The sequence below is a fragment of the Microcebus murinus genome, chromosome 8, assembly GCF_040939455.1.
Source record: "Microcebus murinus isolate Inina chromosome 8, M.murinus_Inina_mat1.0, whole genome shotgun sequence".
Lineage (NCBI taxonomy): Eukaryota > Metazoa > Chordata > Mammalia > Primates > Cheirogaleidae > Microcebus > Microcebus murinus.
The window spans coordinates 9,300,058-9,327,941 of record NC_134111.1 but is presented as its reverse complement, the minus strand read 5'-3'; the positions used below and the strand labels follow the sequence as shown (position 1 = coordinate 9,327,941).

The window sequence follows — 27,884 nt, the reverse complement described above, 5'->3', positions numbered from 1 at the left end:
ATTTCTTAAGGTTTTATTCTAACATGTATGACTATCAGATAATAGAGGAGGACTTTCTGAACCTAAAATGATGGGAAGAAAAGGAAATATAGCTATATAAAACTTAAAGTTATATATATGTATGAATTTTAAAACTTCTTATAAACAACAAACTAGGAAAAGCAAACCCCATGGCTAAGAGCCATTATATATCTAAGGAAGCAAGTGACTGGAAAAACACTAAAACCTCCTCCCTCACCTGCCCTCCGTAGTGGACTGAATGGTGGTCTCCACAAAGATATGTCACATCCTAATCCCCGAGACCCAGGAATGTGACCTTATGTTGGAAATAATGGTCTTAGCACGTAATGGAATTAGGGCAAGGATTCTGAGATGAGGAGATCATCCTGCGTTACCTGGCAGGGCCCTAAATCCAGAGACAGGTGTGCTCCGGAGAGACACACAGAGAAGACAAGGGAGAGGCAGCCATGTGACCACGGAGGCAGAGATCGCCCTGATGGGGCCACGGGTCAAGGAATGCCTGGAGCCAACAGAAGCTGTTAGAGGCCAACAGAGTGTCCCCCAGAAGGAAGGTGGCCCTGCCAGATTTCTGACTTCTAGCCTCCAGAACTGTGAGAGAATAATCTGTTATTTTAAGTTAAGGCATTTACAGCAACTCGACACAGCAGCCACAGGAAACCCACTCCTCACGCACGGAGAACAGACCAGGCGACTGAGTAACTCATTCCAAATCTGCCGAGCACACGCCAACCAGAGGGAGCCCTCGGGCAGGGCGGTGAGCAGAGCGCGTGGTCTGGAGCTCACTCACGGGCCCCGCTGGGCCTGGCCACGACACTGCGAGCACGCAGCCCACTCAGCCAGCTCCTCTCTCCACTCTGCAGAGGTGGTTTAGGACATGACCGGCCAACACTTCCTGACCGCACCAAGCCCAGCAGTGCGCAGGGTGATGTGCTGGGCGCAGTCCCTGCCGGAGGGAAAAGGCACAGACCCCAAACTCTCGTCCTGCCCACCAGCCCTTGAGAACACATGACTCATGAAAGAAAGGGTCCTGCTGACCTCATCAACACATCTAACTTTCTGGAAAAGCCAGATTTTAAAGATACATTTCTAGGATCCTGAACTCCCTCCTAAAGTCCAACACTTCCTTGACATCAACATAAAAATGTGCCTCCTGCACCCAAACTGGTTTTTCCAGTGTCCTCTGCCTTCCCTGATGAAGAATGCAGACAGGGACCTGGCTTGAGGCCCAAGGTCCCAGTGGTCATTACTGGGAGTTTACAGGCGCCCCGGGGCCCAATGATTACAACTGCAGGCTCTGCATGGCAACCTCAGCTCACACCGAGCAGGAGGCACCTCCTGTCCTGCACAGAGCGGTCTCCACGCCAGAACACAAGGGACGGCACCTCGGAGACCAGAGCTACCGAGTGAGGCTGTGGGCCTGGGATCCCGGCTTCTCCTGGGCCAGGGACGGCAGCCGCGTGAGCCTCCCCCCCCCAGCAGCAGGGGCCTGTCCTGGTCCACACGCTCCACACCTCATCTTCCCTCCTCACCCTTCCTCTCTCTCACACACACTCCAGGGCCCCTCCCAGCCTGGCTCAGGCCTGCAGGTGGACGTCCAGCCACGCTCCCCACACCTGCCTCTCAACGCCAACACACGGGGACCACGATGACCTCCCCAGCCCACTCACAGCACCGTGCCATGGGGCTGATGGGTAAGGCTGTGTAAGCGGAATTGACCTAGGGCGCGTGGGCATTTTTCTCCCTAGCCAGCACCAGTTCTGGGCTGAGCAGGAGCCATGGAAATGGGGACTGTCAAGTCACAAGTCATGTCTGTTCTTCCCACCACTGCACCGTGTGGCACACTGCAGGTGCTCAGCAAATGCTTCCAAGTGACTGCCTGTCCTCTGCAGTGCCATTCCCTGCTAGAACTACAGGGTTTGCAAAAGTACGGCATGCTCCTGCTCTCAAAGGGTTGGCAATCTTCTGGGGTACGTCAAACGGTACAAGAAAAAGAGCTAATACAAGGCAGATTTGAAAAATTCCCTAACAGACGAAGGAGACAGAGCAATACTCATCCAGAATGCGGGGGGGAGGAGGTAAGACGAGGCCTGAATAAGGAGGCAACATTTGAGATGGGCGTGAAGGGCAGGCAGCATTTCTGCCATTGAGGGGGAGAATGAGTCGGAGAGAATCGCCAGCGAAGTGTGGCCTTGGGCTGGAGGAGAGAGGCACCTCCAGGGCCAGCAGCTGACAGCCCCATTCACTGGTGCTCGCAGGTGGCAAGGCCTACTCCGGGAGTCACTCCCTTTGCGGAGCCAGTCACAGCAGCAGCTGCGGCAATGAGCCCCACTGGATGGGAGGAAGCAGAGGCCTAGAGAAGTTTCCTGACCGGGGCAGGCTCAGGCAGCACGGGACTGGCAGAGCCGGGAGCACAGGCCAGGTCTGTCTCCAGAAGCTGCCACACTCTGCCATACCCTACCCAAGAGATGTCATTTGCAGGGCACAGGACATCTGTATGCGATTCCCCCAACTTTTCATTTCTAGAAGGCATCTGCTTCCATTCCGCACACTGAAGTCTGGCTCAAGGATCGTAAGGCGTAACGCCCTCCCAAGTTAAGCTGCCTGTTTGTCTCCTACATTCTAAACAATGATCTGCGAGGGAAAACAAATCGCTATAGAAGGTGATGGTAAAGCGGTTCTAACTTCAGAATTGTGGAATGTGGAGAAAGGAAAAAAAAAAGGAGTTTGTCTTAGAAGCAAGGAAATAGGGTAAAAATAACCACCACTTAGTTGTCACCCAGCTATGGGCCAGGGCATTGCTAAGGCCCTCTGTGCATTAGTCCTCCCAACAATCCTGTGAGGAAACCTGTTGTTGCCTCACTTCATAGATGAAGAAATCGAGTTCCACACAGGTGAAGTGTCTCGTTAAAGATCAGCCCACTGTGACTCCCAACACTGAGCACGTGGCCACTGGACGCGCCCTGTCGCCACTCCACACTGTTCACTGGTCCAGAGGTCCCGTCGGGCTACAATACTCAAGGAGTCTGCCATTATATCTCCCCTGAACTTCTCGATATTCATTTTATTTCATGACCTTCTTCCACATGTGTAAACCCTTCCCTTCCTTTAAGGCTCGAATCCCTCATTTCTCCTGGCCTGGGTTCTCTGAGCCAAGATGGACCTTCGGCGTCTGGTGATGGGCTGCCACAGTGCAGCACAGGATCTGATACTCGCTTTCCAGTGATGAACGAGTCTCCCTAAAACGCACTGCTGTGCCATTTACAATACTCTGAACATACTGCGAAGTTATGGTAACTAAAACCATGTTGTTTTGGCACAGGCACAAGCAGACCAGTGGAAAGGAACAAGGAGTGCAGTCTAGACTTCCACATTTGGAACACTGATATGTGGCAGTATAATAACAGATGAGTTCATCTTTCTTCATCAATGTGGGGTAACTGGTTATCCATATGGAAAAATAAATCCCTACCTCACACTATGTATGATAAGTTCTAAGGGAGTGAAAAACCTATTAAAACCTTAAAACATTTCTAAAGACAGTCTGAGACTACTCTATGAAGTGGGGTAGGAAAGGATTTCTTAAACTAGAAAGAGATGCACAAATCATAAAGGAAAACCACATTAAAATGTATGTCTTCTGAAATAAAAGATGGCACAAAGTTTAGAAAAAATTCTAAACTGGGAGAAGATACTTGCAGCAAAAAAAACCTAGCAATAGATTGGTATACATTATATGTACACAAAGAAAAATATCAGTAAGAAAATCTCAAAAATACAGTATTAAAAAGGCACACACCGGTATATATGAAACTGTTCTACATAAAGTTGGAAGACATGCAAAACAAGACTGTTCCTTTTCATGGCTAAGCAGGCATGGAGTAAAAAGTTAAGAATGTGCATGGGAATTGCCAACACCAATTTCACAACAGTGGCTTTGCTTCTGGGGAGGGAGGGAAGGCAGTGTTAAAAATCTGAAGCAAAGTTGGTAAGTTTGAAAAGATTACGTTGGGCACATGGGTATTTGTCCTCTTAAACTAAAACTAAAACACTTTCTCCCCTACCCCCAACGTACACACACAAAATAATAAAGAAAAAACATCAGGGCAGCTGCCATCTGTGTTGCATCACAGTTATGTGTTTCTGACTCTCCACCCCCACCCAAGAGGGGGCTCCTTGGGCTCCACTGCTCAGGGGTCACTATACGCCTTCCCCATGCCCATCCGTGCCAGCTCCATGCTGGGTGCAGGGTCACAGTCCCCAAACTCATTCACACACCCCACAATTTTGCTACATCAAAAGCCCACTGCACCATGATGAGACTTTTATTTAATCAAGTCACTTTTTAAACTTAAATTTATATTTTAAAGTGTATATCATGCCTTCACAGAAAATCACAATCACACACCGTAAGTAAATGGTAACTGCAAAAAATATATACATAAGCAGCTACCAGTGTTCTTGTGCGTACACTAAAGCTAGCTAGGGCACCTGGTTATGCAGCCAGGTTTAGCTAATAGAGCCTGGGCTCACATCCGAGACTCCACTTAATAGTGCAGCCTTTAGGAGTCTCCATTTCTGCATTTTCAAAATGTGAACAATATTGGTACTTAATGCCTAGGGTTGTTGGAGAGTTGATGGTACACACCCAGCAGAGAATGTGGTGCCCAGGTCTTGCACAGGTCTTCTGCCAGCTCTAGGAAGCCTCCCAATCTGGTGAGAGCTTCAGGAGAAGGTGGACCGGACTGGGTATGCAATACCCAAGAAGGCTTCAAGGCAATTCCCTCCAAAGTCCTGGCCCAACCCTCTGCTTTCAAGCCTTTAAAGGCTTTTTAAAGGCTAGAAGGAGGGAGCCCCAGGTCACTTTGTGATGTAAACGAGCCCTCAGCAGGTGGCAGCCATCCCAGCCCCAGGAGTCAAGGTGACTCTTGGGAGTGGCAAGAGCTGGGGCACAGTGGTCACAGGCCCCACCTCACCACTCAGCCCTGCCCTGGGGCCCCCTCCTGCCTGGGCTGTCAGGCATAAACTGAGGAGGTCCAGACAGACTGTGCCTCCTTGGGGGAGGCGTGGGGTTCCTCCGCTGCATTTAGGCTCAGGGGAGATGCCACACCCTACCACCACCCAGGAAGGATGGCCTGGGCCCCGCCCAAAGGGCCCTGAGATACACATGGGTGTGGACACCTCCTCTACTCCAGCCTTAGGGCTGTGCCCAGACTCCATCCCCTCACCTTCCTCCCTTTACAGGGGCAGGGGTGGGGGGAGGGGAGACAGGAGCTGAAATACAATGCACAAGTGCTTAATAAATCTCGGTTTTCTCCCTCTTGCCAAATACAAACCATAACATCCAATACTTTCTAGCCCAGGTATCAGCAAACTTTTCAGCTACATGGGCCATTTAAGGTCTGTCGCAACTATGGACTCTGCCACTGTGACAAGGAAGCAGCCAAGGATGAGGCAGGAATGAATGGACATGGCTGTGTCCCAATAAAACATCACTTTTGGACACTGAAATCTGAACGTTCACATAATTTTTCTTCTTTCTGCTGACCTCTTCCTTCCTTCCAACTTTTTTTTGGCACTCTGAGATGCTGCCCACCATCCCCTGGTTTCTTGAGGGATAACTAAGTCATAACTCCTCAAAAGAGGAAGGCTCTCCAAGAACAGCTCCCTACAAGTTCACCTGCACCAGGTCAACCCCAGCCCCAGCCCCTTGGGCAGTTCTGGTGTGTGATGGGTTTTTAATTAATGGTGGTAGAATTTGATATTAAATTCTCTAAAGCAAATAACAGAGCTGGAACTAGTCAGCTAAATCATGAAGAGCATCAAAAGATGCTCCATCTCACTAATGACTGAAGAAATGCCAATTACAATAATGCAATGCCTGTTCCCCTATCAGACTGGCAAAAAAATCACAGAGCGCTAACAACCTGTGAGGACAGAGATGTAGAGAAATGGGCCCTTACCTCACAGATGCAGGAGGTAGAAGGTAACCTGTCCACAGCCCATGGGGCATTTTGACAATACCCATCAATATTAAATATGCACACAGGCTAGCGCCGAGCCATCCTATCACCAGGACTGTAGTCCACAGAACTGCTAGCACATGTGCTTAAAAATATTTGCAGAAGGCTATCCAAGGCAGGAGCACTGTTAACAGCTACATTGGAGAGAAACTAAATGGCCAGTAATCACGTTACCACCACCCTATGGAATACTCTGCAGCCACCACAGAGAATGAGGCACACACCTTACCCAGCAGCACACCTGTAACGGGGCGCTGAGACGGACCCAGCGTCACTCACCATTCCTGCTCAAAGAGCACGGCCTGACTCTAGTCACATGGAAACACCAGGCGGACCCAAATAGAGACACAGCCTATAGTCTCCTGGCCCGCACTCTTCAGAAATGTCCATGTTATGAAGGACAAGAAGAGGCTGAGGCTCTGTCCAGATTCAAGCGCCAAGAAGAGCAGGACAACTCAACGCAGCCTATCACCCTGGACCAGATCTCAAATCAAGGGAAAACCCTGAGATAAAGAACATTATCAGAACAACTGGCCCTACTTTAATAGGGCTACCCTGTAGATAAATTACTGATCCCCCAACTACTATCCCCAGTATGTAATGGCTGAATTAATATGTAATCAACTGCATTGTATCTAAAGCCTTAGAACTAGTCAGGTGCTCCCCCACCCAACACCATTTCTTACCCTCTAATCCTACCTGATCTTTAACAAAGCATTAATAATTCTAAGGATAATCTCTATTTTGTTGTGCTTTTTTGTAACTGTTTTAAATAAATCAATTTGTACTGTAAAAAAAAAAAAAAATAGGGCTAGATAATAGGTAATGGTATCATACTGATGTTAAATTCCCTGAATTTGATAATGGAATTGTGGTTATGCAAAAGAATGTCCTTGTTCTTAGGAAAGACATGCTAAAGTAGTTAGGAATAAAAGATCACATTGTCTGCAACTCACTCACAAATGTTCCAGTGAGGGAAAAGATAGATACAACCAAGATATCTGTATCTACTTATCTACAGCTATCTATATAGAGATGTATGGACAGAGACAGCTATAGATATATATACATATATACATACACATAAATATCTATGTCTATAAAATAGAGAAATAAAGCAAATGTGACAAAATATTTAAAAATTGGTGAATCTGGTGAAGGATTATGTAGAAGTTCACCATACTAACCTTTCAATTCTTCCATAATTTAAAATTACCTTGAATTAAAAGTTAAAATAAAATTTAAAAATTAAGATTAGAAAAAAAATTAGGCAGGCCTAGATCCATTATAAACATGAAAAACCATTCACCACCACACACACACACACACACACACACACACACACACACACGCAGGGGAAAAGTAAGTTTGCTGAATAATATGTATACAGTATGACTGTACTTGTTTTAAAATAAGTTATACATATACCCCTATATTTGTGAGTCTAATATATGCAGTGAGCAGAGAAGGACCTTCCCCTTTTAAATTACATACATCTACAGTATTGGCTCAAAAAAAAAACAAAAAAACTAGGGATATACTACATGTGAATTTGAAAAAATACAAAACAAAGACAAGAGGGGCAGGTGCACCAAGCACATAACAGATGTTCACAATGACAGTGATTGGTATTTACTCTCCTAGTGCTTGGCTAGTACCCAAAAGCCAACCAGACATGGGGCCGTTTGGGAAGGCAGTCTAATCAATAGAACACCGAACACATGCAGACCATGACAGGCAGGCAGAGGTCCCTCCAACCCAGGGTCTCACAGGGAGACCATCCTGAAGAACCCACAGTACAATACGACTGTGCCCATTTTGGAGCTGAGGAAACCAAGGCCCAGAAGGAATGGATGCGCCCAAGGTCACAATGCAAGTTGGTGGCAAAGACTCTGTGGCCTGCGGCCTAGCTCAGGACAAGTGGGCAGAGAGGAGTGAGTGTCAGGTCAGATCCGCTGGGTGGGGTTGAGTCCAGACCTTCCCACATTCTAGCTGCAGGACCGCAGGCAAGTTCTTGAACCTTTCTGCATCTCACTCTCAACATCTGCAAAATGTTCTTTGCAGAACTGTTGTGGGGACTAAAGGTGACAGCATACCGTGAGAAAAAGGCTTTGTGAGTAAGAGACGCAAACCCTCATCCTAAAGAACCATAACCTGTGTGACACTGGGCTGGGCACTGCATCACCTTCTTGTAGCTGCTTATGAATGTCATGATCAGGCATCATGCCTGGCACACAACGGATCCCAGAAAACACTTGCAAGATAGTAAGTACATACATGTATGTGTGTACATGTATATGTATACAAAATTATGTAAAAAATGCCCCCCATAAAAGAATAAATCATGTTCTAGAAGCTCCTCAGAGAAGAGACTGTTTACAGGGCTGGGGCAGGGGAAATACAAGAGCCTCAAGCATCCTGTAGTGCCAAATGAGGAAATGCTCCAAGAAAAGCTGGGCGTGGTGGCTCCCGCCTGTAATCCTAGCACTCTGGGAGGCCGAGGCAGGAGGATTGCTCCAGGTCAGGAGTTTGAAACCAGCCTGAGCAAGAACAAGACCCGTCTCTACTATAAATAGAAAGAAATTAATTGGCCAACTAATATATATAGAAAAAGTTAGCCGGGCATGGTGGTGCATGCCTGTAGTCCCAGCTACTCGGGAGGCTGAGGCAGCAGGATTGCTTGAGCCCAGGAGTTTGAGGTTGCTGTGAGCTAGGCTGACGCCACGGCACTCACTCTAGCCTGGGCAACAAAGCCAGACTCTGTCTCAAAAAAAAAAAAAAAAAAAAAGAAAAGAAAAGAAATGCTCCAAGAAAGGACAAAGCCATGTAAACCCAAAGGAGCCAACCCAGAGGAGCCCCCAATGGCCATAGCTGTGACAATGTCAACAACAAAATAAATAGCAATATTATTTCATTTTAACTCACAGAATAAAATAAATACCCTTGGGTCTATACTGATAAAAAATAAGCGAATAAATAAATTCACTGTAGGGAAGAGGAAGCTCTTTTTTACAGTAACATTCCAATTACAAACGTAGAAAGAAGAGGAAAATACATAGAAAATCACCATTAGGAAAATACTGCATTAATAATTTGTACAGACTCAATCCACCAGTGGATGCTAAAATTAGTGGGCAAAAGTTTGAGGAAAATCAAGCTATCAACATAGTTTCCAAGGATCTCCTTCCATCCTCCCCCTACCCGATATTTATCTATTGCACAGGAGGAAATGCAACCGCACAGCAGAGAAACCTGGCAGGCACCACCTTAACCAGGCCACCAGCGATAAGACGCACCAGCATCACCATGCCCAACTCGATGCCCGCCAAGGGCACACGTCCCTTCTGTGGTATTCCTGCCAAAAACACACAACCTCACACTCATCCTTTACCACCTCGGCAGGGCGCTCACCGGCGAGTACCTCGCCCAAGCCGCACTCACAGCCGCGCGGGGGTCTGCGCTGAGCCTGGACCGCGCGTCCGTTCTGCTCTCGTGTGAGGAGGAAAGCCGTGAAGCACTGAAAGCTTGTTTTACTTTACAGGCAGCTTTACTTATAATGTAAATCAGAATAGGACCATATACATATATGTTTTCATTATGTTATTTTTAAATGTTCACAATTTTATTTTGATAAATGGAAAATGAGGAAAGCCGCATCACGGCTGTCGGCTACGGTCGGCGCTGGGCTGTGCGGTGCATCTGTGGCTGTCACTGTATCGACGCTCCTACAGAAGTGGTGAAAGGGCTAAGGCGCTGGGAGTGACCTTTTGAGATCTTGAAAAAACTGCTCTGTAAGCATGACAAAGGACAGTAAAAAGTAGAAGACCAAACCCCAAGGACAAGGTCAGAGCTGAGACTCACTGGAGCACTTTCCCCCAAAACCCTGGGGACTCTGCGGGCTGCGGGCTGGGCTGAGGGCAGGCTCGCGCCTCGCTGGACCCGCCCGGCTGCTCACCTTCTGCTGGCTCGTGTCGGACTCCACCGCCTGCTGGCCACGGCACCCCGCTTTCTGTCTAGGGCTCTGGTGAGAGGAAGGACTTTCTGAGCATCAGTGCTGGGGCACACAGGGCCTGCCAGTGCAGCCCTGAGGCTCCAACTCTTCTCCCTCTCGCTCATAGCACCCAGGGACCCTCTTAGGGAACTGGGTGCAGCCACGTTTACACAGGGCCTACCTCTCGGGCCACATCCGGTCCATGTGAGCACGTGACCCAGCCCGGCTAGCACTTTGCTCCCTAGGAATGCAGTCTCGGGGGAGGGGGCACAAGAGCACAAGATTCTCCATGCAGCTAAGGGTGTGTGTTTTCAGAAGTCTTTGGTGGCCTTGCTGTCTTCCCTCTGGCCACAGAGACAGGGAGGCTGGAGGGCAGAGGTTGCATAAGGCAGATCCCCGCAGAGAAGCCGAGAAGGGAGTCAGAGAATCCTCATGGTGTTCAAGCCTGATTCCAATGTGCTCCTGGGGCCTAGCTGCAACCCCGCTTTGGGGTCCCCTGCTTTATACGATGCCTGCAGATGGCCAACAATGGCCACCAGAAGAGCCCCCACTACCCATACATACTCCATTATAAAGACAGACAGTAAATAACAAGCGCTGGAACCCTCCTATATTGCTGGTAGCAACGTGAAGTGGTGCAGCGGCCTCGGAAATCAGCCTGGAGTTCCTCAAAAGTTAAACAGAGTCACCTCTGACCCAGCAATTCCACTCCTACACATGCCTTAGAGAAAGGACAGCACAGGTCCACACGAGAGCTTGTACGTGAAGGTCCACAGCAGCATTACTCACAATAGCCAAAAACAGGAACCACCCAGATGCCTATCAACCAAAGATAAATACAAAATGTGGTACATCCGTAGCTGTGGTACATCTATACAACGGAATGCTATTCAGCAATAAAAAGGAATGAAATACTGACACCTGCTCCACACGGATGACCCTTGCAAACGTTGTGCGGAGATGTCAGATACAAAAGCCCACCACCACCCGAATGATACCATTCACACAGCACGTCTAGATAGGCACATTTACAGAGATAGAAAGTAGATTAGTGATTGCCGAGGGCTAGGGAGGAGGGAAGGAGAATGGGAACTCACTGCTGATGGGTGCAGGCTCTCTTTTAGGCAGGACAAATATGTTCTAAAATTAGTTGTGATGCTGGTTTAGTATTATCTAGTTGAATATACTAAAAAACACTGAATTGTATACTTTAAATGGGTAAGTTGTATGGTATGTGAATTATACTCCATAAAGCCATTTTTACAAAAAAGAGAGACCAGATGACTAGATTGAAGCACTACTCTTAGTTCTAAGGCAAGTCTTTGGGCCTCGGTTTACCCACCTATAAAATGGGAGGGTGGGAATAGAAAGGCTAGGTTGGTGCTTCTCAAACTTTAATATATTCATAATCACCCGGCAACTTGCAGGTTCTGGCTCAGTTGTCCTGCAGCAGACCCAGGAGTCTGCATTTCTAACGAGCTCTCAGGTGATGGCTGGCCCACGGCCACTGAGAAAGGTAGTACAGCAGAGATGCTATCTAAGGCTGCCTCCAGACCTAATACTCTAGGAATCTACTCTTGTGCCCTCTCAGTGAATTCCTAGAGCATGCATGGTCTCTCCCTCCCATTCAAGACTCCCAAGAGCCTCTAGCCACCCAGACAGAAGTTTCTAGGCATAGTCACAGGCTGAGAAATGTCAAGAACCTCCCCAAACCGCCCAAGCACATAGCGGCTGGCTGGGCACAGGAGAGGTCCTCAGCTTGCAAAGCACAGAGCCATGGTGAAGCAGGGCCCACATTCTCCTTGCACAATCCATGGAAAGAAAGAGGCAATGAAGAAAAGCAACAGTCCCCTGTTACACCTGCAATGCAGTGGCTAACAAACCCGACTGTCACGAAGACTCAATCACTGGGGCGCTCAGAGAAAGGGACCCCTGTCCCCGCCCAGTTCTCTTGGGAACCACACACTCTGGGAGGCACTGATGCCTGTGGTCCAGGGTTCAAATGCCGCCCTGGAGCCAGGCTGGAGCGAGGACAGGATTACACTCCAGGAGACTGTCGGGAACCTGTTCCACCTGTCGACAAGTCTATTCCACCCTCGAGACCCCAGTTTCCCCTTCAGTTAAAGAGGGTTGGATGAGATGCCCCTCAAGGTACCCAGAGGACAGTCCTGTAGGCAGGGTGAGGGGCACAGGAGACAGCAGGGAGGGAGGCCAGCTGTCCATCTTCAACCCGCGCAGCATGTTTCTCCCCAAGATAACTCTGCAAGGAAGAACACCTCATGAGGACCTGTCAAAGGGACAGAAAGTCCTGAGAAATGTAAGGTAGGAAATTCCTAATTAACACAAAGCAGCGTTTATTTGTCCTTCTTCCTGTGGCCTCTAGCCCAGGGCCTGCCCCTAGCGGGCCGTATGGCCCAGAAACATTCCATCTTCACTCTGGGCTTCCTTCCTTCTCTTGTGAAACAAAGTGGTTGAACCATCAGGGTAGCTGCGCGTGTAGAGTGGCTCCTTTAAAACAAAACACTGCTTTCCCATTCAGAGCAGGGCTTCGGTACACACTCTGCCAGGCAGCTACTCTAACAACAGTGCAGCGGCCCCTGAGCCCCGACTCCGGAGCCCATCTCACACACAGCAAGGTGGGCCTTCCTCCCGTCCCCACTCCCCTCCCCTCCCCTCCCAACACCCACGAACAATAACCAGAGTTAGGAGCAGAAGGAAAGTAACATTTATTGAGACACTTTGATGTACCTGGCCCTTAAATATGATTTTTCCACCGTGTACCATATGAAACATAGCCCTACTTGTGCAGTGACAACAGCAAAGTTTATTAAACCTGGTGCCCCAGCCCCAGCCCCACTGACCTCCACCCCGACTGGCAGTCACCTGGCCTAGAAGGGTTTCGATGCCTCTGTGAGTGGCCGTGTCTGCCCTTCCAGAAGGGCCATCCTCAAGCCATAAAACGAAACATTGGGGGCTTGCTTTAATCTGTTCTCGGTGGAGGAGATCTACCACATCCCCCAGTGAGCAAGCTCTCTGGTGGATCTGTCCTGAGTGCCGCCCAACAGTCTGTAACGCAGGAGGACTGGCTCCCCTGCGGTGACTCCACGGCGTCAAAGGCTTCTGTGATGAGTCCAATCTGTCTACTGACCACACTGAAATGTCAACACACCTCAACTCGGGCAGAAAATCTTTTGACCAGCTCTTTTTCCTTCAAGGTGTTTCCAGAACACACATGGTTTCAATATAATTCTCCAGAATATGTCATTCCCAGTTCACTGGACCATCTGGAATTAGATCGTGTACTCTTATTTTAATTAATTGGTCCATTATTACTTAAAACATAACTGAAGTTTGAAGTGACCAAGTGGAGACCTCTGAAACATTAAAAATTATGTCTATATGCTATGAGTTGTGACAAGCAGTCTGTATAAGTAACTGCATATTTATTTTAATACATGTTGGTTTTAAAAACAATAAAGAAACCAAAAACCCAATCAATGACAAACCCAACTAACTTATTAGTATTTCTATTAGTTTAGCCCTAAATTCATAAGTTAATTATAGGGAGTTGACATTTGGGGAATTATTTGTTCCTTTTATTTTTTTCTTTTATTTATATTATTATTATTATTATTATTAGAGATGGGGTCTTGTTATATTGCCCAGGCTGGTCTCAAATTCCTGGGCTCAGGCGGTCCTCTCACCTCAGTCCCTGGTACCTAGGATTACAGGTGCATACCCAGCTTTATTTTCTTTTAAAACTTTGTTATGTGGTTAATTAATCATATTATTTGCTGACTAAACATTTCTGAATTTCATGTAGCCAAAATAAAGCACCCTTACATGGCAAAAACAACAAAAATATTATTTCATTCTCAAGGCAACACCTGAGGTGGGTGTTATGCCTATTTTACAGAAAACACGAGTTAACAGGTTCAATAACTTGGGAAAGCGAAGAGTCAGAACTGCAACTCCAAAATTCACTACTTTCAATGTGTCACCAGTTTGTAAGAAAGGCTAGTTGAGTGTCACCCAGACAGGTGTTACCAATGAAGGACAATTACTTTTTTAATTTAACAACACGTGCTGGTCATCTTTCGTGGATATACAGAAGGATAGCTTTCATTATTTTTATGGCCGTGTAGTAGTATTCTACTATTAATACCTGAAGGTCCCATAACCATTAAGTCATTGTGGAACAACGTGATGCCCACATGGAAAGTAACAGAATTGGAGTCCTGCTTCATTCCTTACATACCAAAGTAACAGTCAAAGTGTCCAAGATTGGGAAATGATATTTTTAAGAAAACAGATGCATATTATTAAAATCTTAAAATAGAGAAGGCATTTCCTAAATGGAACATGAAACACAAAGATCATTAAGGGGAAGCCCAATAAACCTGATAACATAAAAATTTATTTTAAAAACTTTTATTATGTAAAAGAAATAAGCAAACAAATTAAACTTTTAAAAGAATGAATGAAAAAGTGGGCAAATATTCCCAATGTATATTATATTCTAAATATGCAAAGAACTCTTACAACTAAATAAAAGTATGAAAATCCCACTTGAAAAATGGGGTAAATTACATGAAAATCAGAAAAAGTAATAAAATAAAAATTCAACATCATTGAGGAAATGAAAATTAAAACAAGAAAACCCTATGTTTTCTCCACAAATTACCAAAGATTAAAAAGTGTTTGCAAAGATAAAGAAACACCATTCATTCCAGGAAGTTTTATATGCTAGACGTTGGGTGAGGACTAGCAGTGAACAAGCTGACCAAGATCTCTGCCTTCAAGGAGTTTATTTTCTAGATGTAGAGATCAGAGATAGGTAAGGGAAGAAGAAATAAACAAGTATTCAAACAGTTATCGTTCACAAAAGTATAAATCAGTACAACTTCACTGAAGGGCAATGTGGCAGTATTTCGCAAAATGTGCTGGCAATTCTATTTCTAGATATTTATCCTACAGATATTTAGCACTTTCTAAATTCTTAAGTACAAAGATATATGTACATGGATGTTCACTAGAGTCCTGGGTATAACTATGGAAAAACTGGAAACAAGCCTAATTCTCCTCAAGAGGACAAATATGCAATATCCATTCAATGAGGATACTGTAAAGATCAGTTTCTGCTTATTATTTTTTTAATGTGCCTATGTAGAAAGATATTGAGGATGTTTTATTTAAAAATAAAACCAAGTTGTCAAACAGTAATATGATCCCACTTCTCTTAAAAACAAACAGTACACACATCCCTGTAAGTATAATATACATGCATGTGTGTCTATATAATTAGACATACACAGATGAATGTATGATTAAGGAAAACCTGAAAGGTAGGACTATGGAAAATTTTCTAGATTACGTATTTCTGTTTCGTTTGGCTGTTCTATTTTGTAATAAGCACGTACTACTTTTATACTCAGGAAAAGACCGAAAAAGGGCAAAGCATTTTAAAAAGTAATGAGTTTTAGGGTCATTCAGTTTATTCAGTTTATATTCCCAAATTTTAGGCTAAAAGTTAATCTGGAAAGAAAATTTAGCTATGGAGAAAAGATAACAAACATAGTAACTAATCCTTTGCCTCATTCCTTAAATTCAAAGTCACTGACAAAGTAGGGAAGAGGGAATACATATCTGGGTACTTACTGTTTGCCAGACACTTGTTATTCACTTAATTCTCAAGGAAACCCCCAAAGTAAAACTGTCCTGGTTTCACAGACGAGGAAACCAAGGCTCCTAGAGATTAAGTAATTTCCCTGGAGCAGAGCTGGTAAAATGACAGCTGCAACTCTGTCGGGGTTCTAGGAGCAAGGACGACAGGGCTCCCCACACAGGGGTGAGGTAGGAGCAACTGATTAGGGGGTTTCTTTCTCCCCAAGGCAGCATTTTCTTGCCATTCCATTCCTCCCTCCTCCACTCCATTCCCTGTCCTTTCACTCACTCGTCCTCCTCCTCCCCCAGCTCCCTGCACCCTCCCCCAGAGCTCCATGGAGCACCAGAGGCAGGCACCGCTCACCCAAGTGCCTCGCCCAGAATCCTGCCTGCAGAACTCCAAGTAGAGGCAGCCAGAGCAGAAGGGGCGCCTCCCCTTCCAGAACTCCCTTCAGTAACACCTCACAGCTGGACCCCAGGGCCTGCCTGATTACATGATATGGGAGGAGGAGCCTGATTTCACCTCTCTCAGACTGTCACCTGTGAAATGGGGACAATTTGGGGAGAATAACAAATGAGGAGAATAACTCAAGAGAATATCAGAAAGTGCCTTCTAAATTCTAAGTGCTAAACCAAGAAGTATAACCCTAAAGGCTGAGGTTCCCACCTCCCAGGTAATGTAATCCTTTCTTAAACCAACAGCTCCCATTACTTAAGAATTTAGTGCTTTTTGTAATCACTATTCTTTAAATGGTATTTCAACACTGTGCATAAGAAACGTCTCCCCAGGGCTACGCCCCACATGTGATTTGCACAGGCAGGGAAGAACGAATGGAAGCGTTTAGCAGGCCTTCCAGCCTATAATCTGTCCGCCTTCCAGTTCCAAGAAATGCAGTTCTTAGTTCTAGAGCCAACTCGGTTAATCTTTGAATTGGGAAAAGGAAGGATAAAAATACTGAAAATTCTCTGGCTGGGCATGGTGGCTCATGCCTGTCATCTGAGGCAGGCAGATTGCTCGAGGTCAGGAGTTCGACACCAGCCTGACCAAGAGCGAGACCCCCGTCTCTACTAAAAATAAAAGATATTAATTGGCCAACCAAAAATATATAGAAAAAATTAGCCGGGCATGGTGGCGCCTGCCTGTAGTCCCAGCTTCTTGGGAGGCTGAGGCAGCAGGATTGCTTGAGCCCAGGAGTTTGAGGTTGCTGTGAGCTAGGCTGACGCTGATGCCAAGGCACTCTAGCCTGGGCAACAGAGTGAGACTTTGTCTAAAAAAAAAAATAGTAAAAATTGTCAAAGTCCCAACTTGATGACCTTGTTAACTTCCAAAATAGGACTGGTAAAATGTTTCCTTTTTATTAATAGCAGTGGCGAATGTGTGGGTGCTTACTATGTGCCAAGCACCATTTTCAGTGCTCTACATGCATTAGCTCATTTTATCCATACAGCAGCACCTACTTTGTATGGATTTTATTTCCCCCAGCTTATAGATAAGGAGTTGGAGGTAAAGAAAGGTTATCTGACTTGCCCAGGTGGCTGCCAACAGCCTCGGCATGGCAGCTGGAGCTCTTGGTCATCTGGTCTACCTCTCCAGCTCACTTACAGTCCTCCTTGTGGTCCAAACCCTAGTCATCCTGAGCCACTTAGGATTCCTGGGATAGACAGTGTGTTCAACTACACCCTCCTTCACTCCATTTTCATCTTTGCACATGGCTCTTCTCTTCTCACTGATCCATCCTCCTCTTCTAACCAACAGGAAATTCTATTACATGAATAAAATTGTAAGTAAGCCTCCTCAAGAGTTGTTTTGGTGGAAAATACCAAAGCGTTCTCCATTGCAAGCTGTTCTTACAAAGCTGTTTCTTATCTGAAAGCCAGATTGCCTGAGGTTCTCTTCTCCCCCACTGTCCCTGACTCCTCCCCACCCTTCCCACACCACCTTCCTCATCAGGAAGATCTGTCCACAGTGACCTTTGGCCTCTGACAAAGAAGAGGTTATCTGGAAGTCTGCAAACCTCTATTCAACAGCTGTCCTCACGGCAGAAGGACTTTTTCAGAGGCAGAGGACACACTTCATTTTTCAAACCATTTTCACCATTTCCAATACTAGCCATTGGGCGTGGTGACAGGACACCCATATGAAATACACCTTGCCCAAGCCACATGTTGTCAAGGCATTGGTTTGTCACTGCACTGAGAAATGGGCATCCAGTGGTTTAAGTGACTTTTGGATTTACAGATACAGCAACTTTTCCAAGTTTTCAGAGAACTTTAAATACATCATTACAAGGAAGAAGACATGAAATGGCCTCAGAGAAATAATGCAATATATATCATAGTGCCTTATAAACATTAAATACTTAATAGCAGACTTTTCAATTATCCAAAAAGGTACTGAATGCTTTGTCAAAACTACTACTTTTTAAAAACTGAATTAATGCCTATTTGTCATGTGACACAGAATAAGCTACACTGAAAAATATATCTAGTACTAGTATTATTCATAATAGCAAAGAGAGAGAGAGAATGGAAATATAATCATGCCTATTTTAAAATTTTCTGAGTATTTATAGAGCACCTGCTCTCAAGGCACCAAGCTTAATAGTGAGGATACAATACAAAATACAAAATCTAAAATGCTCCAAAATCCAAAATGTTTTGGGAACCAACATAACACCACAGATTATCCACATGGGTAGCTGAAATGGTGACACCTTTGCTTTGTCTCATGCACAGAATTATTAAAAACATTATATAAAATTACCTTTAGGCTATGTGTATAAAGAATCTATGAAACATAAATGAATTTCATGTTTAGACTTGGATTCCATCCCCAAGATATCTCATTATGTATATGCAAATATTCCAAAAATCCAGAAAAAAAAATTCAGAAATGTAAAACACTTCTGGCCGTAAGCATTCTGGAAAAGGGATACTCAACCTTTATGAAAAAGACAGACATGACTCGGCCCTATAGAACTTCCATTCTATTATGTGAGACCTACACTAAAGGAATCACATTGTATACTTTTCCAACAGTTATGACAACATTCCACCCTAAATAACAAAAGTAAATAGTGAAAAAATATGCAGACATTTTAAACGATGTTTAAGATGCTTTAATAACAATAATGGAAAATGTTATTATAAGAATACTATTTAATAAAAGCAAGAAACAACTATATAAAGTTTATAATCTCATCAATGTAAACAAAAGTATAGCAGGAAATCTCAATGATTGTAAAATTCCTCTTTTAGAATAAATGATTGGTTACAGTTAAGAAGAATGAGGAAAGGAACTTGTACTACCAAATAGGAAAACATATTTCAAGCTATAATAATTAGTTCAATGAGGGATGGAGCAAGAACATCAGAAGTACAGGACAAATACCTCAACAAAAGTCTGTTTCTGGCCTAACACTTCATAATATGTTTTTTTAAATGTTTCAAAAGTGATATTATAAACCAATGAGGAAAGGACAGAAAAAGTTAGGCAATAACTAATAGGTTAATCATTTAGAAAAATAAACAAACTTAGATCTTGACATCACATCATAAATTCTAAATGCACTTCAGTGTTAAAATTTAGACACCACTAAATAAAATTTAGAAAACTAATAAGCTAATTGACTTTGGAAAAGGCAGGCATTTCTAAACATAAAAGAACAATTCATTTAAAAAGAATGAAAGATCTAACTGTAGACATTTAAATAGATTTCTACAGAAAAAACAAAATCATGACATATATCCCGCACTGTAACTATAGATATCACACAATAAAATATACTTAAATGGCCAGCAACCAACAGAGAAAAATATTTGCAACATATGGAAACTAAAAGGCTGGTATTCCTCATAAACAGTAAGCTCTTACAATTAGTAAGAGATAAACACTGCAACAGAAATATGTGCAAAGGGCATGAACACAGTAAAGATCAATAAATATATTTTAAAATATTCAACTGTATTAGCAATCACAGAAATGCTACTTTAAGATTAAATTCCATGTTTCACTATAATCAGATGACAATACTCAATATTGGAAAAGATAAATTTGGTACATTCTTTTGAGAAGGCAATTTGGTAATATGTATCGAAAATATTAATGTTCAAACCCTTTGATCCAGAAATTCTATTTCTTGGGTATTTACTTTAAAAATATCAAGGCACAGTTGCTCACACCTGTAATCCTAGCACTTTGGGAGGCTAAGGCAGGAGGATCACTTGAGGCCAGGAGCTCGAGACCAGCCTGGGAAAAATAGCAAGACACCATCTCTATGAAAAAATAAAAAAATTAGTCCAGCATAGTGGCATGTGCCTACAGTCTCAGCTACTTGGGAGGCTGAGACAGGAGGATGGTTTGAGCCCAGGAGTTTGAAGTTATGGGGACTTCTGATCCCACCACTGCCCTCTATAGCCTGGGTGACAGAGTGAGACCCTGTCTCTAAAAAATAATAATAAAAATAAATAAATAATCAACATTTCACAGGAAGATTTATGTATAAGGATGTTCATCACAGCAATGTTTAATTTCTAACAACTGGAAACTAAGCATCTATAATATGAAACTGGTCAATGCAACAGAACTATACAATGTAAAACTCTGCAGCCATTACAAAAATGTAAGTCCTCAAAGTATTCTTAATGACATGAGAAAAGTTGACAAATATAGTGGATGGGGTAAAAAAGGATATATGTCTATAGTATGACCACAATTTTTAAAAATGTATATACGAATATGTAGAAATAAGTCTACATAGTGGTTTCTGATGAAATTAGAGGGGATTTCAATTTTATTTTTCTTTTAATTTTCTTCTTTTTACTTTTCTAAACCATCCTGACTTTCTATAATGAACATACATTATTTTAATAATCAGGAAAGTGCAATTTAAAAAATACCTAAAGTAAACACACCAAATGAACACAGGGTGATGATGAGATGATGAAAGTAACTCTTTCCTCTCTTTGAACCTCTCTCTACTGAACAAGAGGATGAACTCCTTTCGACTCTTCTAAAAAGATCCAGTATGCTGACTGCCAAACATTTTCCAAAGTTAGTTAATTAAAAAGTGGGGGGTGTGGGCGAAGGGAACACATAACTCCTGGTGCAACAGCCAGACCTCGGACCTCGGACTCACACCTGAGTACCACAGGACGTGGCCCAGAACAAGAACTATCAAGCCCAACAGGCTCTGTAAACACCTCATTTTTCCCTGCTAAATTTAAGCAAGAAAGCAGAGATCCGGAGAGGAAAGAAGGTGCTCAAAGCTGCACAAGTTGGCAGCACTTTACCTTTCACGGGAGAGAAAGGAAAATGGCGGCAGCCGTTCCACAAACAAGCACAGACACACGCGCTAGGCCACGTCACCGCAGACGGAGCCCAGGTCCCAGGCCCTGAGGCAGACGCCCCACGGCTGACCGAGCTCGGCTCAGCAGGCCAACCAGAGCCAACAGAGCCGCCACGGGGCTAAGCCACCGCGCTCCATGGGGCTCCCTCCACCACGGGAGGGAGTCGTTTCTATCCAAAGGGAGGGACGCAGAGCTACCTGCTAATTCTGAGCTAGTTTCTTGGCCCAGAAGCGGGCAAGTTCAACAGTTAGATAATCACCTCAGACAACCCCTCAGCCCCCATCCCCAGAAGGTCCCCCAAATCCAGGAGTCAAAGTTCTACATGGAGAAGGCAGTACACACAAGACGATCCTTCGCAACTCGGTGCGACCCGACAGAAACCAGTGTTCCTCTGTCTCCCTGCTCTCCCACTTAAAGCAGAGAGGTATTACATCAGTCAGGGGCAGAGCAGACGGACGGTCCTTTGCTCATCTTAGCTTGATGCCTGGGTTGGTGGCCAGAGCTGTTTCATGCCTGGGGTACATAAAAAAATTATTTTTAAATAGAGCCAGGTGCGGAGGTGCGCACCTATAGTCCCAGCTTCTCAGGAGGCTGAGGCAGGAGGATCACCTGAGCCCAGGAGCCTGGGCAGCATAGCTAGACTCTGTCTCAAAAATAATTAATTAAAAAAATATTTAAAAATAGAGGGGCTATGGATCCACTTGAGGCCAGAGTGGTTACGAGGCGACCCAGGAAGAGAGTGCAATGAACACATACGCATGATCCTGATAGACACCATCTGTGGGGACACTTGCCCATGTGTTCTGATAAAGGGACTAGCGATGGGACAACTGCTGTCATACCAGGCATTTCACACACCTGCATTCTTTTCAACTTTGCAAAATTATACGAACACTCAGAAAAAAAAAAAATAGCAGCTCACAGTCACAGAGCTAGGAAGTGCTAGCATTGGAATACAAACTGCAAAGCCCACTTCTCCCAGGACATGGTGAGTGGTCTGGTCCCCGCAGACACAGAGGGCTTTTGTCCAACGCGATGGAACCCAGCTCACACGCTGCATCAAGACACGGGCCAGCCTCCCTGCCGCTGCTGGGGGCAGCTCCAGAAAGGACATCGAACCTAGTACACCAAAAGTGCTCCATCTATACCTTCAAAGCACATTAATAATGGTCACTATAAATAGTAATAACACCACCAGTCACTGAGCACCTGCTCCTCGGAGGTGCTTTGCCAGGAAGGTTATCAGGTGACCCAGTCTGGCCCACGCTGTAACAACATGGTGACGTTTCCATGTTTCAGATGAAAACACGGAGGCTCCAGGAGGTCTGAGCTAGGAAATGGAATCTGAGCCTAGTCTGACACCAAAGCCTGTACTCCTCCTTCCAGAAGGCGAGCCCCTCACCACTGTGACATCCTGATGGGGGCTTAAATGGGCCTTTCACATCACGGGTTCCGCCCTGGCCCCCGGCTCCAGCCACTACCTTGGTTGAGGTAGGTCAGGGTCTCTTCGTGCAGCTTCACGGCGGGGGACGTGGCGGCACACAGCACGTACTGCAGGGGCGGCAGGCGGGCCTCGTTCTCAGGGGACAGCTGGGGCTCCTCTTGCTTGAAGATGGGCAGAGCGAGCACATCGCTGCAACACAAGGAAGGACGCGAGATCAGAGCAGAGCCCGGACCCCTTCCCAGCCCCAGGGCACAGGTGGGAGAGGGACACAGCCCAGGGACCCAACTTCACAGCACAGTCCAGACGCGCTGAAACAGAGTGAACCCCTCCTTCACCAGTCTAGTTTCCCTCGACAGCCCCCGAGAGGTTTGTTCGGTCGGGCCACAGAGGAGGTAAAAGGCACAGTGACCCACTCTCTATCTCTGGAAATCCTCTCTGTGACAGGGCGAGACTAGCAGCTGTGAAGAGCCCCTAGGAGCCATGTATTTGGTTTCTATCCACGAGAGACCGCTCATCAAGCCTCGCTTTTAGAGTAAGAATCTGAACAAAAATTTTTAGTTTTTTAAAAGTCAACAATTCTGCTTATCAGCCACTTCTCTGACCAGTACAGCCCTTTTCTCCAAGCTCTGTAAACTGCACAAATGAAGGAACTATTTGCTTTGGTCACCCAGGTTGAGACATTCCTCCATCCCTTCTAAAGAGGGGACAACTGGCTGATGGCTGTTTTCAGGGTCATACTAATCCCTCTGAAAGGCAAAACGAGAAGAAAGGACCTTGGTTTTAAGTCTGTTTTTAATCCAAATGGGAAATCTTGAGATGCTTGCTCAAAAATTCTTTTCCTCCACCTCCAAATAAAACTCCTCACATCAAAAAAAAAAAACCCAGGCTGGGCGTGGTGGCTCACGCCTATAATCCTAGCACTCTGGGAGGCCAGGCAGGCCGATTGCTGGAGGTCAGGAGCTCGAAACCAGCCTGAGCAGGAGTGAGACCCCCGTCTCTACTATAAATAGAAAGAAATTAATTGGCCAACTAAAAATATATAGAAAAAATTAGCCGGGCGTGGTGGCACATGCCTGTAGTCCCAGCTACTCGGGAGGCTGAGGCAGGAGGATCGCTTGAGCCCAGGAGATTGAGGTTGCTGTGAGCTAGGATGACACCACAGCACTCACTCTAGCCTGGGCAACAAAGCGAGACTCTGTCTCAAAAAAAAATAAAATAAAATAAAAATATATATTAAAAAAAACAGCCTCATATCAACCTGTGACTGAGCGAGGAAGTTGTTTCTAGATACACTTTTAAAATGACCCCACATGAGACAAAGAAACCCTTGAGAACATGAATAACCTGCCAGCGCGAGACTTGAGACCTCTGAATTAAGAGCAGCATAGAAACAGATGCCAAAAAAGTGCCAGTGCCCTTATCTTGATAACCCTCCTCCCTTTGTGGGTCCCAGGTTAGGAATCCTATTAGCTGACCCCACTTTACTGTATAAACAGAGTCACGGGTACAATCTGTTCCTTGTACATCATAAACGAATGACTCTACAACACAAACCCGGCACACACCCCAGCAATGTCTAACTAACTCTCAGAAGGAAAAGCCTGGCTTTGGGCACACCTGGGACACCTGCCTCCTGAGGGCCTTGTGCACCACCGTCCACTGCCAGTGACGGGTGCAGGACTGTCTTGTCTTCCCCCGCACCTGCCTTCCTTCTTTCGGAGCAGGGCACACTCCCAGCCCGTGTGGTTCTCGAGGAACACAGAAGCCGGCAGGCCTGATCACCTGGGGCTTGCATAATTTCATGTTTGCCCAGACCATGTTAAGTTAATAATCCATGGGCTGCTGCCTTTAAATTTTTAAAGAAAGGGTTGGGGGGCAGGTTAAGAACCATCACTCAACAGCAACTTGTTTCAAGCCTGGCATCCTTATTTGCCAAGGAATAAAAGTCACAAGAACATCAAACAGAAAGGGGGAAGGGAGTAAATGCCACTACCCTGATGAGATCAGACAATCTGCAGGAATTCTGCAGAGTGAGGAGACGGCCAAACATAAAATACAAAAAAATCAAGGAAAAAGACAAGACTATCACTCTAGAGTCAGGGCACCAGGGACCACCACCTTGACCCTCACTGAGGTCAACTTCTGCAAGGGTAAAACCCTTAGCTTCCAAGAAGTGAAGTAATAAAAGAGTATGAACCTTCTTTATCCCTGGTCCGAAAATGACCCCAGAAACCAACATGGCTTTGCAGCACCTTTCACCCCAAAATTCCACCTTTTTCTCTTCATGCAACACCAAATCCTAAAAGGTATCCCAGGTATTCCAGAGACAAATTCCGATCTCAGGAGCGAATGTCAAAACTGCACCTCCAATGCGAGGGAAAATTATTCCCTAATTGAATGACATGTCGGTACTGAAGAAATTTTAAATACACTAACCCTCAACTCAGGGTCACCTTCAAACTCATTTTTAAGATACAGCAACATACTTATGTCACAAACTAAGTTTTAAGCAAAACTACAACTAAAATAGTCCATGGGCAGTACAGTAAAAATACATTCTGTTACGCCATTTTTCCTGTAAGTGAATGGACATGGACTCTCATGGAGGGAGACTGACACCCTCCCAGCGGGGTTCGCACACCCCCAGAGCAGCTTCGCTCCAGTGACGTCACCTCGGTCTGCAGGAGTCCTAGGCCCTAGACTTTTGCCATCTCCTACTACTCAGGCCCACGGATGAGAAACAGAAGACCCATCAGTTAAACCCAACGGTGGCCCTGCCTTCTGCGACGAGGGATGTTCCAGGAATTACAACTGACTTGTCGCGTTAAAATCCGAGTGAGAACTTCTTGGGGCCAAAACGAGCACTAAGGGTAAGCTCTGGTTTGGGGGCTGTCAATGCCTGTGAGTCCTTTGGCCTCATAATTCACTTCCCTTGAGTCCACATCAAATGCCCTTTGGGTAAAATTAGGCACATTTAATAAACTGTGACTAGGATGGAAATAAAGACAGGCTAAAGCTGGTTCAGGCGAGTTCACAAAGTGAAATGACTGCCCATTAGTACCCGGCCAGCTGCACAGCAGGGAAAAACAATCCTCTGGGAACCAAAGCAAACGGGGGTCCTCCTTCCTAAGAGGGGGCGCAGAGGACGCTGTACAACAGGCAGGTCTCCCTTTTCTCTTTGAAGAGCACAGCCAAATCCCTGCAGAAGCAGGAAATTTTCCATCAAGGGCAATGACCCCGCGGCCCCCGGCGAACACACGCAGACCACCAGGGACGCGGCGGCGCCCCTCCCGCGCCCGCCGCCGCCCACGAGGCTGGGGTCCGCGCCCCCGCCGGCCGAAGGGCACTGCGGAGGGCACGAGGCTCGGAGAGGGGCCGCGGCGGACGCCGGCAAGGAGCGGGGACCACGTTCCCGGGACCGCACCAGGCTGACGGCGGCAGGCTCCCTTCCCTTCTCCGACACGTGCGGGCGCGGGGAGACGCGGGGTGACCGCCCCGACGAGGCGGGCAGCAGGTGCGCCCCGCGCCGGCCGGCCGGGGTCGTCGCGGACGCGCCCTCGCAGGCCCCGGCGCCGCGCGCCCGCCTCCCCGCCGGCCCCTGCGCGTCGGGCCGCGCCGCGTCCGCCCGTCCCGGCGGCGCTCTCCCTCCCCGCGGGCGGACGCCGGAGCCGGGCCCAGCGAGGGCGCGCCCTCCGCGCCGGGCGTCCGCTGCCCCGCGCGCCGCCCCGAGCGGGCGGCCTTACCGCAGGTAGCTGCCGGAGTTGTGCTGGTTGTAGTGCTCGGGCTGCGTGTGCCAGAACAGCATGGCTGGAGCTGCGGGCGCGCTGCGGGCGCACACCGGGCCGCGCCGCCCTCCTCGCCACCTGGAGCCGCGCGGCGAGCCCGCGGCGCCGGCCGGCCCCGGCACTTATGCGCGGCGCGGGGGTGGGGCCGCGGCCCGGCCCGCCCCCCAGGAGCGCGGGCGAGGGCGGCTCCCGGCCGCCGCACCTGGCTGCCCCGGGCGTGCCTCCCCGCGAGCCCGCGGGCGGCCTCGGGCGGCGGACGACAGCGGCGGCGGGGCGGCGCGGGCCTGGGCCGGGCGCTGTCCCCGGCCCCGAGCGCGGGGCTCAGGTGACCCTCGCCGCCCACCTCCGCTCTCCGCTCCCCGCTCTGAGCCCTGGACTGGTCCCCAGAGCCGGTCCGCAGAGCCGCTGGTGACTGGGAACGGCCGCTCTGAGCTCGTATATCAGAGACCCCCGCCCAGGCTGTGTGCTCCTTTACCCTGCTCCAGTCTTTCATAGCACTTCACACTCCCTGAAATCACCGCGCTTTTAATTTTTACTTGTGTATTGATTGTCTTTCCCACTAGAAGGTACGCTCCAAGAGGCAGGGCCTCACTGTTATCCCCACTGCCTAGACTAGTGTTTGGGACATGTAGTGGTAAGTGCTTGATAAATATGTATTAAATATGAAAAAAGGAATGCACCAAGGATCAAGTGAGAAATCGGAGAAGGCTTCCTGGAGGAGGTGGCATTGCCCTAAGGCTGAATGGATGCAAAGGAAGTATCTCTGTGAGCATCTGGAGGGAAGGCAGTTCCAGGCAGGGGCAACAGCAATGCCAAGGCCTTGCGAATGACCATGCAACCATGGGGAGAGCTTAGAAGATGAGATGGAAGAGGTGGGTGGGGCAGATCACAGAGGATCTGGCAGACCAGGGCAAGGAGCTGGGATTTTATTCTAACTATGTTTTAAGCTGAGGAGTCATAGTTATGATTTGCCTTTTGGAAAGATCAGTCTGGCAACAGTGTAGACAGTGGGTCATCGGGGTCGTGTAGGTGCCAGACGGGAGTAGAGTTCCCTGGAGCCATGACCCACACCCGGGAGCTAGCCAGTACTCCAGCACATGGCATAATGCCACTGTGGGCACTCTGTCCCTGAGTGTTAATCCAGTCAAACGAAGTCCCGTGGAGACCCGGGCCCAGAACCCCCACCCCAAGCACGGGTGTGGACAAAACCTTCCCTCACTCTTCTGTTCCTGCCCCCTCCCTCCAGACATGGGTCACAACTGGCAAGCCACTTCCTCCGAGCGGCCCTCAAGGATTGCCACCTCCCCGCCGTTCTGGCCTGTAAGGAAGTGGAACTGTTTCCCCAGCCACTGGCAGTGCTGTCAGCAGACAGCCCCAGCCTCCGGCCTCTTCGGGAACTGCCGCTGCTGCTAGCAGCCTCGCCCACGGCCAGGCCCTCTTGGATGGTCCACCTCCCAGTGGCTATCCTGGCAGGAGCATAAAAGTCTGGCCACCCCTGCCCAAGTGGGGACAGTGCCGATGGGGTGTTTTCGCCCAGGACTCCCGATGGCAATGGGGGAAGCTGTCACCCTACCTGCATCGCTGCCCAAGGTCTCCCTCCCGCTTCTGTC

The 27,884-nt window shown here is 47.0% G+C and overlaps 1 protein-coding gene across 1 annotated transcript in view; it reads right to left on the bottom strand.

Annotated features, from left to right (window-relative positions):
* TFCP2L1 (transcription factor CP2 like 1) overlaps window positions 1-26,352 on the bottom strand; it is a 50,326-nt gene extending 23,974 nt beyond the window's left edge. The window contains exons 1-2 of the mRNA XM_020288535.2: window positions 26,233-26,352; window positions 22,527-22,678 (exon numbers count right to left, since the gene is read on the bottom strand). Coding sequence (XP_020144124.1) covers window positions 22,527-22,678; window positions 26,233-26,294 — 214 coding nt within the window. The 5' untranslated portion in view covers window positions 26,295-26,352. The remainder of the gene's footprint in view (window positions 1-22,526; window positions 22,679-26,232) is intronic.
* Window positions 26,353-27,884: the final 1,532 nt, after the last annotated feature.